Here is a 13,570-nt window from a genome sequence, read left to right as displayed (position 1 = left end):
AATGAATGTTGCTGTCAATAGTCTCGGTCGCAGTGTACTCACTGTAAGTCGCGCTGATAGTATCACAAGTCTCAGCAGAACACTCACTGTGTCTCCAAAAATCAGAGGATTCTTTAGACTCCAGCTGAGGGCTGCAGGATTTAGACCTTTATCCGATGGGAGTGCTGGAAGAACTCTCTGGATCTTTGCTCTCTCCGGCAACACTGGTATCTCCGCGGGGTCCCCCACACTCTGCAACTTAGGGGAATCAAGATCCACACTGCTCTGTTTCTCATAACCAGCAGCAGCCACGTTTTCTCTCCTCTCCCTCTTTACTTTCACTTTCTCCTCAGCGTCCTTCCCCAAGTCCCTCCTCCCTTCTTCTATCATCTCACTGGAACAAGGATCCTTGGGAGTTGTAGTCTTCTGCCACTCAGGAGAAAAACGATTAGTGTCTGTAGGTCTCTGTTTAACAGCCACTGCAAAACTCTTCTTAGAGTCTGTAAGCTCCAGCATGCCGGTAGATGCTCTGACAGTTCCCTGTGCATGTGTTACACAGGGATCCTAAATGTTGTTTGCGCACACTGCAAGACTCCGAACTGAGAGCGGATTTTGCTGGATTAGTTTATAGAAACCTTGTTGCTTTTCAACAGCCTTTGAGCCACTAATAGTGTGGGAACCTCTGGTTTTTCCATTGACAGATGATCGACTTGAGTGGGGACTTGTTTTTTGTGAGATGAGAATAGGTATTATTTTCGCCTACATAACATTGATTGGTTTCTTTTTAATTGATATTTGGGAGGCAGAATGAACAAACAGTTGAACACCGCACACTACTGGTTCATCCAACAAGGTTTTCTATTACACTGTGAACTGTCATTGTCTTGGTCAATAAAGTTTTTTACATAGCTTGCCATTATTATGGACAGTTTAAGTAGAAATGTTCAAAAATATAAAACTCAAGGATATTTTAATAAAAAATAATTGTTTTTTTTTTATCTTAGCAGATGACTGTACCAGGAGATCAGAGGGACAGCTGACATCTTCAATTTTTAAATCTGATGATCTTCAGATCCTAGAAGATACAACTGAAGTGATTGCTGTTACTCCAGATATACCATCATCCATTCACAGCAAAGATCTGTCATCTGATCCTATGAAACAGGTCCCATCTTCTGATTCATTACTGACTACTAAGGGAAATCAAAGTCACAAAAGAGGCAATAAAAAACAAACTGCTCCTAAAGCAAAGAAGCCATTTTCATGCTCAGAATGTGGGAAATATTTTGCACAGAAATCAAATTTTGTTACCCACCAGAGAACTCACACAGGGGAGAAACCTTTTTCCTGTTCAGAATGTGGGAAATATTTTGCACAAAAATCAAATTTTGTTACCCACCAGAGAACTCACACAGGGGAGATGCCTTTTTCATGTTCAGAATGTGGGAAATGTTTTGCACATAAATCATATTTTGTTACCCACCAAAGAACTCACACAGGGGAGAAGCCTTTTTCTTGTTCAGAATGTGGGAAATGTTTTAACAATAAATCAGATTGTATTAAGCACCAGAGAACTCACACAGGGGAGAAACCATTTTCATGTTCAGAATGTGGGAAATGTTTTGCACATAAATCAAATTTTGTTACCCACCAGAGAACTCACACAGGGGAGAAGCCCTTTTCATGTTTAGAATGTGGGAAATGTTTTAACAGTAAAGCAGATTGTATTAAGCACAAGAGAACTCACACAGGGGAGAAACCTTTTTCATGTTCAGAATGTGGGAAATGTTTTGCACATAAATCATATTTTGTTACCCATCAAAGAACTCACACAGGAGAGAAGCCCTTTTCATGTTTAGAATGTGGGAAATGTTTTAACAGTAAAGCAGATTGTATTAAGCACAAGAGAACTCACACAGGGGAGAAACCTTTTTCATGTTTAGAATGTGGGAAATGTTTTGCACAGAAATCAAGTTTTGTTACCCACCAGAGAACTCACACAGGGGAGAAGCCTTTTTCCTGTTCAGAATGTGGGAAATGTTTTAGCAATAAATCAGTTTGTGTTAAGCACCAGAGAACTCACACAGGGGAGAAGCCTTTTTCCTGTTAAGAATGTGGGAAATATTTTACCCAGAAAGCGCTTCTTGATCGCCATCAGAGCAGTCACGCAGAGGAGAAGCCTTTTTCATTTTCTTAATATTTTACTTGGAAATCAACTGTTAATAAACATCAGAGATGTCACATAGGGGAGAATACTTTTTTATATTCATAATGTTGGAATAGTTTTAAAGAAAATTGAATCTTCTTAACCCTGCTGTTCTGTTCGCATTTGCTATACACTTGTACTGTTCCCGGGTCAATATGACCCGACCTATTAATTCTTGATTTTTAGCTACTCTAATTGTTTTATTTGAATACTTTTTTCATTGAAATACTGTATGTGAACATGGTTGATCATAAACAAATGAAAATTTTAAATTCAAACTTAATTTTTTTTTTTTTTTTTCATAAAAAGGTTACATAGGCTTTTTGCAATTATCTTCGATTGTTGACATTCTGCACAAAAATAATAAAGAAGCTTTGCATTACTATTACTAAAACATGAAATTTAACTTTTTGAAAACAAATTTTATAAATCAACAAATGAAAAATCATAAAAACTTCAACCATTTTAGAAAGAAAAAAGAAAAAACTGAACATGTTCATGCGTTTTTACACTGAACACAATAATAAGACACGTGTCCTTTACACAGATATTTTGAACATCCAGCACATGTCAGATTAGTCTTATTGTCACAGGAAGATGGACAGAAGCTACATCTCTTCCTTTTTTTGCTGGTAGCTGTGCTGGTGGAGGCCGTGGATGTGGAGTGTCTTTCTTGAGCATGCTGGACACTTTTTACAATGGCTGTTGCTCCATCACTTCTGGGGGTCACTTTTCTGCTCTCAATATACGGCCTCACCAGGGTTTTTCCCAATTCCTCAAGAAATAATCTTCTTTTATGCAGCTTATTCCGGTTCCAATCGGGGTCAATTTCTCTCCATAAGACAAATGCATTGTATGCAGAAACGTCCAGTATGTTATAAAATAAAATCATTGGCCACCGATTGGTTTTGCGTTTGCATGTATATGTTGATATTGCTTGGTCTAAAGTATCAACTGCTCCCTTTGTGGCATTATAATCCAAAATAATGTCAGGCTTTCTGTCTTCTCTATGACTTACGGCATTGTCATGGTGCATTGTGCTCATTAGAATTACCTGTTTGTTTGTTTTTGGAACATAAGAAACAACAGTTGTATTTCCAGAAAAATAAAAAGTAGAACTGTACACCTCTCTCTTGCTAAGGATACCTTGCGGTAGTTCAGGTTTGTTTTTTCTCATAGTACCCAGCATGGTAAGTTGTTTTTTCTTCAACATCTGGCCTAGTTGATAGGATGTAAAAAAGTTGTCACATGTGACATTTTGTCCTTTTAGTCCATGAGTCAAATCTAGAACAACACGCATACCCTGATTTTTTTCAGGTCTTTCATCAGGGGTTTTTCCTGTATACACTTGAACATTTAGAGCATATGAACTTTTGCTGTCACAAAAGTACACATAAAAAAACATAACTTTTGCAGTCAGAAATAATCAGAGACCTGTAGAACAGTATAAAATGCTATCGGGTCATATTGACCCGAACAGTACAAGTGTAACAATCAGTGTGTAGCAAAAAGTAAACAAAAAACAAAATGTAGAGCTCCACAAATGAGGAGAAGTCAAGGAACCACTAGTTTCAAATCCTCATTAAAAAAAATCTGCAGGGTCTCAAAAATCATTTTGGGTCATATTGACCCGAACAGTACAGCAGGGTTAAATGGGTTGTCTCTTGTCATTCCTCATGATTGCAGACAAAAGGATAAAACTAAACTTTATTAATTCCAAATGTAAAACTATACCCATAATTCACCCCTGAAGGTTAGTCAATAGGTGACATATACCCCACATCTCAGTATATAGGGTGAGGTGACATATACACTCACTCTCCAAGCCTCTTATTTCTACGGGTTTCATCGTCCTCACCAAAGACGACTCATCAAGAGACTATTTAATATTGACCTGCAGTTAGGTCCATATATATTTGGACAGAGACAACATTTTTCTAATTTTGGTTCTAGACATTACCACAATGAATTTTAAACAAAACAATTCAGATGCAGTTGAAGTTCAGAGTTTCAGCTTTCATTTGAGGGTATCCACATTAAAATTGGATGAAGGGTTTAGGAGTTTCAGCTCCTTAACATGTGCCACCCTGTTTTTAAAGGGACCAAAAGTAATTGGACAGATTAAATAATTGTAAATAAAATGTTCATTTCTAGTACTTGGTTGAAGACCCTTTGTTGGCAATGACTGCCTGAAGTCTTGGACTCATGGACATCACCAGACGCTGTGTTTCCTCCTTTTTGATGCTCGGCCAGGCCTTCACTGCGGTGGTTTTCAGGCCTTCACTGAGGTGGTTTTCAGTTGCTGTTTGTTTGTTGGCCTTTCTGTCTGAAGTTTAGTCTGTAACAAGTGAAATGCATGCTCAATTGGGTTGAGATCAGGTGACTGACTTGGCCATTCAAGGATATTCCACTTCTTTGCTTTAATAAACTCCTGGGTTGCTTTGGCTTTATGTTTTGGGTCATTGCCCATCTGTAGTATGAAACGACGAGCAATCAGTTTGGCTGCATTTGGCTGGATCTGAGCACACAGTATGGCTCTGAATACCTCAGAATTCATTCGGCTGCTTCTGTCCTGTGTCACATCATCAATAAACACTAGTGACCCAGTGCCACTGGCAGCCATGCATGCCCAAGCCACCACACTGCCTCCGCCGTGTTTTACAGATGATGTGGTATGCTTTGGATCATGAGCTGTACCACGCCTTCACCATACTTTTCTCTTTCCATCATTCTGGTAGAGGTTGATCTTGGTGTCATCTGTCCAAAGAATGTTCTTCCAGAACTGTGCTGGCTTTTTTAGATGTTTTTTTTAGCAAAGTCCAGTCTAGCCTTTTTATTCTTGATGCTTATGAGTGGCTTGCACCGTGCAGTGAACCCTCTGTATTCACTTTCATGCAGTCTTCTCTTTATGGTAGATTTGGATATTGATTCGCCGACCTCCTGGAGAGTGTTGGTCACTTGGTTGGCTGTTGTGAAGGGGTTTCTCTTCACCATGGAGACTATTCTGCGATCATCCACCACTGTTGTCTTCCGTGGGCCCCAGGTCTTTTTGCATTGATGAGTTCACCAGTGCTTTCTTTCTTTCTCAGGATGTACCAAACTGTAGATTTTGCCACTCCTAATGTTGTAGCAATTTCTCGGATGGGTTTTTTCTGTTTTTGCAGCTTAAAGATGGCTTGTTTCACCTGCATGGAGAGCTCCTTTGACCGCTTGTTTCCTTCACAGCAAAACCTTCGAAATGCAAGCATCACACCTCAGATCAACTCCAGGCCTTTTATCTGCTTAATTGAGAATAACACAATGAAGGGATTGCCCACACCTGTCCATGAAATAGCCTTGGAGTCAATTGTCCAATTACTTTTGGTCCCTTTAAAAACAGGGTCGCACGCGTTAAGGAGCTGAAACTCCTAAACCCTTCATCCAATGTTAATGTGGATAGCCTCAAATGAAAGCTGAAGGTCTGAACTTCAACTGCATCTGAATTGTTTTGCTTAAAATTCATTGTGGTAATGTCTAGAACCAAAATTAGAAAAATGTTGTCTCAGTTCAAATATATATAGACCTAACTGTATATTCAAGCGAAACTAAACGAAAAAATGAAGACTAAAATCATGTATCATGTTATCTGAAACAGTCAGAAAACTAGCCACATATTGGCAGATCCCAGACCTCAGACTATATACTTCTGAAGTGTATAAGCCCCTCCAGTGTCAGGAATAGATAGTATGAATTTGAATTTACCAAGTGGCTGCAATGAAACAAAGAGTGAAATATATAAAGGGGTCTGAATACTTTCCATACCCGCTGTATCAGTAAAAATAACTCCTCTTTATTAGGTAAAGTTTAAAAGAATTGCACCATTTTCCGATACCCGTCGCGTCTCCATTTTTCATGACCTCGGGTTGGGTGAAGGCTTATTTTTTGTGTGCCGAGCTGACGTTATTAATGGATACCATTTTGGTGCAGATACGATCTTTTGGTCATCCTTTATTGCATTTTAATGCAATGTTGCGGCGACCAAAAAAAAGTAATTCTGGTGTTTTGACATTTTTTCTCGTTACGCCATTTCACGATCGGGTTTGTTATTTTTTATAGTGATAGATCGGGCGATTCTGAACCCTTCTATAACAAATATGTGTATGTTTGATTTTGTTATTGTTTTATTTTGAAAGTGGCGAAAGGGGGGTGATTTGAACTTTTATTTTTTTTTATATTTTTAAAATTTTTTTTTTTACTTTTGGCATTGTCATACACACAGAACAAAAAGAACGATCCAAAAGTCCAGCAATTGATGTGAAAAATTCATAAAAAGTTCTTTATTATAATAGGAACATGAAAGAAGGCTAAAACACCACAACGTGATTATAGCTTACAAAACTAATGACGCTGACTCATCACACAAATATCCCATATATAAGACCAATAAGAGTCTAATAGCTTTGCATATAAAGACAAGGTAATCTCTCCTGAGCCTATTGACATATCATGTACCATAGTGTATGTGCCTAAAACAAAGGGCACTCATATTAGCATAGAAAGTTAACAATCAATGAGATAAACATACCTAAGGAATCCACTTATTGCAAGAGCAGGCAGCAGGAGAGGAGAGATAGAAGCGGTCAGAGTACAGGCGTCACCCCGACGCGCGTTTCGGAGCGCTATGCTCCTTCAGGGGGCATTGTGAAGACATACAGCATTGTATCTTAATTAACCAGATGACTATTTTTTAGCAATGAAGAATAATAGAATGTTATCTGTATGTTGGCTTTCAAATCTAAGTGTTGATTTCTAATTGGTCAAGAAAACAGACTTTTGTTTGTGTAAGCCTGAAATATTGACTTTTATTGTGCGCTTATCCTTTAATAGGTTATAGGAAGTTTCGCCCCCAGCAGCTCGCCCCCAGGTACATTTCACCCCCAGGAAGATTCGCCCCCAGCATTTCGCCCCTGGATGTTTCGCCCCTAGCATTTCGCCCCTGGATGTTTCGCCCCCAGCAGTTTGCCCCTGGATGTTTCGTCCCCAACAGCAGTTTGCCCCCGGATGTTTCACCCCCAGAAGTTTGCCCCCGGATGTTTCGCCCCAGCAGTTCGCCCCAGGATGTTTTGCCCCCCGTATTTTTTCGTTCCGGCAGTTCGATCCCAAATGGTTTGCCCCCAGATATTTCGCCCCCCGATTTTTCACCCCTGGATGTTTTGCCCCCAGCAGTTTGCCCCCGGATGCTTCGCCCTCGGATGTTTGTACCGTTTTGCCCCCACAATTTTGCATTTGGATGTTTCACAAGTTTGTCCTTGTGGTTCATAAATTCCCGTCCGTCATCAATCCACATGTCACAAAAGTACTGTACAGAGTGCTGCACTTTTGTGACTTGTTAAATCTGTAAACCTCACAACTGATTGAATTATAGTGTCAGAGCATTTTGCCCGCACTTTTAACAAGCCATTTTCCAAAACGTTTCATGTCATTCTCCGCAAGGAGAAACAGTACTTCTTGGATATCGGTCAGACGCCTCTAACCCAGCCAAACCAGATCTCACACTTTGCACTGATGAGGGGCAGTACCCCGAAACACAGTGTTTGCAAATTGAGATTCTCATTTTGGCTTTTATCCTAAGTCATGTAACAAGGCTCGTTAAAGGGTCGACATTGACTTTTAGGATTGCTACTTCCAATAGGTGGCACTAGAGTTCTAGCCCTCTTCCTCTCTGAAGAGACAATTTACATATTTCCCAGAGGAGCATTGCGGCTTTAAGTCTCCTCATCTCGGCATGTTTAGCATGTCATTCTCCGCAAGGAGAAACAATACTTCTTGGATATAAAACATTTTTGTGTTGCAAAAACATAACACGAAAAAAATAAACAGATTAAAAAAATGTAGTGTGAATGAGGCCTGATTTAGGTGGGGAATGTAAACCACTCAAAAATCCAAACATTTTGTGACCTTTTTCCTGACCCAGCCCTGACCTGCTTTTTTGCAAGTTTTGTTGCAGATGTAACAATTTTCATGTCGGGTGTCCTGCAAGTTACATTAGACGAGCTCTTATTCTATCTTTACATCAGAATACAGCAGTGTCAATGATCTCTACAAAGCTTCCACAGCAAGTCACTGTCTACAAGTATGAAGTCAGTTCTATCCAAACGTGGGAAGGAGAAGAAGTTGGTCTACGAGAATCACATTTACGTATGTTCCAAACGGACGGCTGACGATGTCCATTCCATCTGGGTCTGTGAAAAACGGTCGACTTGCAAGTAACCAATCCCCACAACCACGCAGCACAAGCAGCAGGACCTGACGCAATCCGACTCGTCAATGAGGCGGTCACCAGGGCAAGGACCACACCGGAGACACCACCACAGATTCTCACAGAAGGCATCTCAGGAGCCCATGCTAATGTTGTAGCACTTCTCCCAAAGAAAGCATCACTGAAGAGAACAATGCAATGATCAAGGCGACTTGGCAATATTCCAAGGTTGCCCCAAACCCTTGATCCACTTGTTATTCCCCAGGAGTTCCAGGAGATCAGTATTGATGGTATCCAGCAGCAGTTCCTTCTGCTTGACTCTGGTGAGCATTTAACATTTCCATAAAGCAGAATCATTGCAAAGTTTATGTTGCACAAATGTGAAAAATTATATATTACACAGTGCTGATATAGAACACTATGTGATTTCTTTTGTCTTAACCCCTTCATGACCCAGCCTATTTTGACCTTAATGACCTGGCCATTTTTTACACTTCTGACCAATTTCCCTTTATGAGGTAATAACTCAGGAACGCTTCAACGCATCCTAGCGATTCTGAGATTGTTTTTTCGTGACATATTGGGCTTCATGTTAGTGGTAAATTTAGGTCGATAATTTTTGCCTTTATTTGTGAAAAAAACGGAAATTTGGCAAAAATGTTGCAATTTTCAAATTTTTTAATTTTATTTTGTTAAACCAGACAGTTATGTGACACAAAATAGTTAATAAATAACATTTCCCACATGTCTACTGTACATTAGCACAATTTTGGAGACAAATTTTTTTTTGTTAGGACGTTATAAGGGTTAAAAGTTGACCAGCGATTTCTCATTTTTACAAACAAATTTACAAAACCATTTTTTTTAGGGACCACCTCACATTTGAAGTCACTTTGAGAGGTGTGTATGGCAGAAAATACCCAAAAGTGACACCATTCTTAAAACTGCAGCCCTCAGCCTACTCAAAACTACATTCAAGAAGGTTACAGGTGCTTCACAGGAGCTAAAGCAACGTGGAAGGAAAAAATGGACATTTTAATTTTTCCAACAAAAATTTTCTTTTAGCATCAATTTTTTCATTTTCTCATGGGTAACAGGATAAAATGGATCCTAAAATTTGTTGGGCAATTTCTCCTGAGTACACCAATACCTATGTGGTCATAAACCACTGTTTGGGCACACGGCAGGGCTCAGAAGGGAAGGAGTGCCATTTGACTTTTTGAATGGAAAATATGCTGGAATATTTAGCGGTTGCCATGTCACTGTCCCTGTGTGCCTAAACATTGGAGCTCCCCCACAAGTGACCCCATTTTGGAAACTAGACCCTCCAAGGAATTTATCTAGATGCATAGTGAGAACTTTGAACCCCCAGGTGCTTTACAAATTGATCCGTAAAAAATAAAGGACCTTTTTTTCACAAAAATTTTCTTTTAGCCTCAGTTTTTTCATTTTCACATGGGCAACATCATAAAATGGATCCTAAAATTTGTTGGGCAATTTCTCCTGGTTACACCGATACCTCATATGTGTCATAAACCACTGTTTGGGCGCACGGCAGGGCCTGGAAGGGAAGGAGCACCATTTGACTTTTATGTAAAATTAGCTCCAATCATTAGCGGACACCATGTCGTGTTTGGAGAGCCCCTGTGTGCCTAAACTTTGGAGCTCCTCCACAAATGACCCTATTTTGGAAACTAGACCCACTAAGGAACTTATCTAGATGTGTTGTGAGCACTTTGAACCCCCACTTTTAGCCCACTATTTTTTATTTTCACAATGGTAACAGGAGAAATTGGACCACAAAAGTTGTTGTCCAGTTTGTCCGGAGTATGCTGGTACCCCATATTTGGGGGGACCACTGTTTGGGCACACGTCGGAAGTAGTGACGTTTTGAAATGCCGACTTGATGGAATGGTTTGCGGGTGTCATGTTAAGTTTGCAGAGCCTCTGATGTGCCTAAACAGTGGAAACCCCTGACAAGTGACCCCATTTTGGAAACTAGACCACCCAGGGAACTTATCTAGATGTGTGGTGAGCACTTTAAACTCCCAAGTGCTTCACAGTTTATAAAGAAGAGCCATGAAAATAAAAAATCTTTTTTTCCTCAAAAAATGATATTTTAATCCACAATTTTTTATCTTCACAAGGGTAACAGGAGAAATTGGACCCCAAAAGTTGTTGTATAGTTTGTCCTGCGTACACTGGTACCCAATATGTGGGGGGGAACCACTGTTCGGGCACACGTCGGGGCTCGGAACGGAAGTAGTGATGTTTTGAAATGTCAACTTTGGAATGGTCTGCAGGCATCATGTACGTTTGCAGAGCCCCTGATGTGCCTAAACAGTGGAAACTCCACAAGTGACCCCATTTTGGAAACTACACCCCCCAAGGAACTTATCTATATGTGTGGTGAGCATTTTGACCCCCAAGTGCTTAACAGAAGTTTATAACGCAGAGCTGTGAAAATAAAAAATCATTTTTTTCCTCAAAAAATGATTTTTAGCCCACAATTTTTTATTTTCACAAGGGTAACAGGAGAAATTGGACCCCAAAATTTGTTGTCCAGTTTGTCCTGAGTACGCCGATACCCCATATGTGGGGAGGACCACTGTTTGGGCACACATCGGGACTCGGAAGGGAAGTAGTGACGTTTTGAAATACCGACTTGATGGAATGGTCTGCGGGCGTCATGTTACGTTTGCAGAGCCTCTGATGTGCCTAGTCTGTGGAAACCCCCCCCCACAAGTGACCCCATTTTGGAAATTAGACCACCTAAGGAGCTTATCTAGATGTGTGGTGAGCGCTTTGAACCCCCAAGTGCTTCACAGAAGTTTATAATGCAGAGCCGTGAAAATAAAAAATCATTTTTTTTCCACAAAAATAATTTTTTTTAGCCCTCAATTTTTTATTTTCCCAAGGGTAACAGGAGAAATTAGACCCCCAAAGTTGTGCAATTTTTCCTGAGTACGCTTATACCCCATATGTGAGGGTAAATCACTGTTTGGGTACACGTCGGGGCTCGGAATGGACGGAGCAATGTTTGACTTTTTGAACGTAAAATTGGCTGGAATAAATGGTGGCGCCATGTCACGTTTGGAGACCCTGTGATGTGCCTAAACAGTGGAACCCCTCAATTCTAACTCCAACTCTAACCCCAACACACCCTTAACCCTAATCGCAACCCTAATCATAACCCTAACCCCAACACACCCCTATCCCTAATCCCAACTCTAACCATAACCACAAGCCTAGCCCTAATCCCAACCCCAAGCCACCCCTAACTCCACCCCTAACCCTAATTCTAACCCTATCCCTAATTCCAACCCTAACCCTATTTCTAACCCTAATTCTAACCCTAACCCTATTTCTAACCCTAACCCTATCTCTAACCCCAACCCTAACCTTAATTACAACCCTAACCCTAATTCTAACTAATGGAAAAATAAAAAAAAATTTTTATATTATTATATGTCCCTACCTATGGGGGTGATAAAGGGTGGGTGTATTTACTTTTTTTTATTTTGATCACTGTGAGAGTTTATCACAGTGATCAAAATGAAAAAATGAATCTGCAGCATTGCAGATTCGACAGGCGCACTGCGCATGTGACAGCTGTTTTCCAAGATGGCGGCGCCCATGATCCGAGACGGCGGGACAGCGGGACGGCCAGAGGGACTTTGTAAGTACTGTGGGGGGTGAGGGGGGGATCGGAAGGGGAGGGGGGCAGATGATGACGGCTACCGATCGCAGCCGTCTGTCGGTGGCGGGGGCCGATCGCCCCCACCAGTCGGTGTGGGGGGGTCGGGTCTCGGTCTCCAGACATGGCAGATGCTATTGCAGTATCGGCCATGGCTGGATTGTAATCTTTCACCAAATTTCATTGGTGAAATATTACAAATCGCTCTGATTGGCTGTTTCACTTTTACCAGCCAATCTGAGCGATCGTAGGCATGTGGGGGCTAAGCCATGCCCCCTGGGGTTAACTATAAAGTGTCCTCTGTGTGCGGGTCGGGTGACCTTTCAGTGACCCCGGTCACCCGACCCACAAGGGGGCAATCAATTCATGACGCCACATAGGCATGATGGGTCATATTGGCACGACTTTTCATGACGCCTATGTGGCGTCAAAGGTCGGAAGGGGTTAAAGGGAAACTTTGAGGATAGTATAATGTAGGATGAGGCCTAATAATTCCAACTATGCCTCACTTGTTTATTTGCAGTCTGAGTCTCTGCTCAGCTTCAAAGTAGAAGTCCTGCCTTTGAGATACAGTGGTCTGCCATGTTCATAAGCAGAGTGGCAACCTTGTCCACCAACCATGATTTGCAGGTATCCAGCCATTGTCAATCACAGCCAGAGGACAAGGTTGTCGCATCAGACCAGCACCAATAGATGTCAATTTTAGTGTAGAATTTTCTGCTATAAATTAGCTGCAGATTATCTATTGCAACTCCTTAGTGCATGTGAATGGACCTTAAGGATTCATTAACATGTCTCCTAACCTCTGTGGATTGTCCATGACTGTAGATCTACAGCTACTCTGGTGGAGATAATTCTACACAAAAATCTCTATTTAGCTCTATGGATTTAGGTGCAGGTTTTAGTGCAGGATTTTAGCCCCTTGTCTGAATGGCTGGAATCTTCTTTGCATACTGGCAGCATACATTCACATGCAGGGACATAAGTAGCTTGGCCCTGGCCCCATAACAAAGTTATGCCTCCTGACTAAGCTGTTTAGGGCGAAACGTACGTTGAGGTTGCAGGGTGGGACTCCTGCAGGGGCACCTACCTTTTGCTGTCGGCACCATGACTTCAGGTATAATATTTCACCCTCATTAGTGGGTATGCTTAGATAATTCATTTGGGCTCTTTGTTAGGCTAGTTTCACACTTGCGTTTTTTTGCTGCGCGTTTTTTGCGCAAAAAAAGCATGAAAAAACGCATACAAACGCATACAAATGCTGCGTTTTTTCCAGCATTTTTATGCGCATGCTGGAAAAAAAGCAGCGTTTTTATGCGTTTGTATGCGTTTTTAGTGCGTTTGCGTTTTTTCTACAATTTTTTTCCTCAACCAAAAAAATCAAGATAACAATTATTAGGGTTGGGGTTATGGTTAGGTTAAGGGTTAGGTTAAGGGTTAGGGTTACTTA

General features: G+C 41.0%; 1 protein-coding gene across 1 annotated transcript in view; it reads left to right on the top strand.

Moving 5' to 3' along the window:
- Positions 1-2,222, top strand: part of LOC141075925 (uncharacterized) — a 68,331-nt gene extending 66,109 nt beyond the window's left edge. Inside the window, exon 7 of the mRNA XM_073563132.1 lies at positions 984-2,222. Coding sequence (XP_073419233.1) covers positions 984-2,089 — 1,106 coding nt within the window. The 3' untranslated portion in view covers positions 2,090-2,222. The remainder of the gene's footprint in view (positions 1-983) is intronic.
- Positions 2,223-13,570: the final 11,348 nt, after the last annotated feature.

The sequence above is a fragment of the Dendrobates tinctorius genome, unplaced genomic scaffold (genome assembly GCF_039654945.1).
Source record: "Dendrobates tinctorius isolate UK_male_01 unplaced genomic scaffold, ASM3965494v1 ptg000380l, whole genome shotgun sequence".
Lineage (NCBI taxonomy): Eukaryota > Metazoa > Chordata > Amphibia > Anura > Dendrobatidae > Dendrobates > Dendrobates tinctorius.
This window is presented reverse-complemented; position numbering and strand designations above follow the sequence as displayed.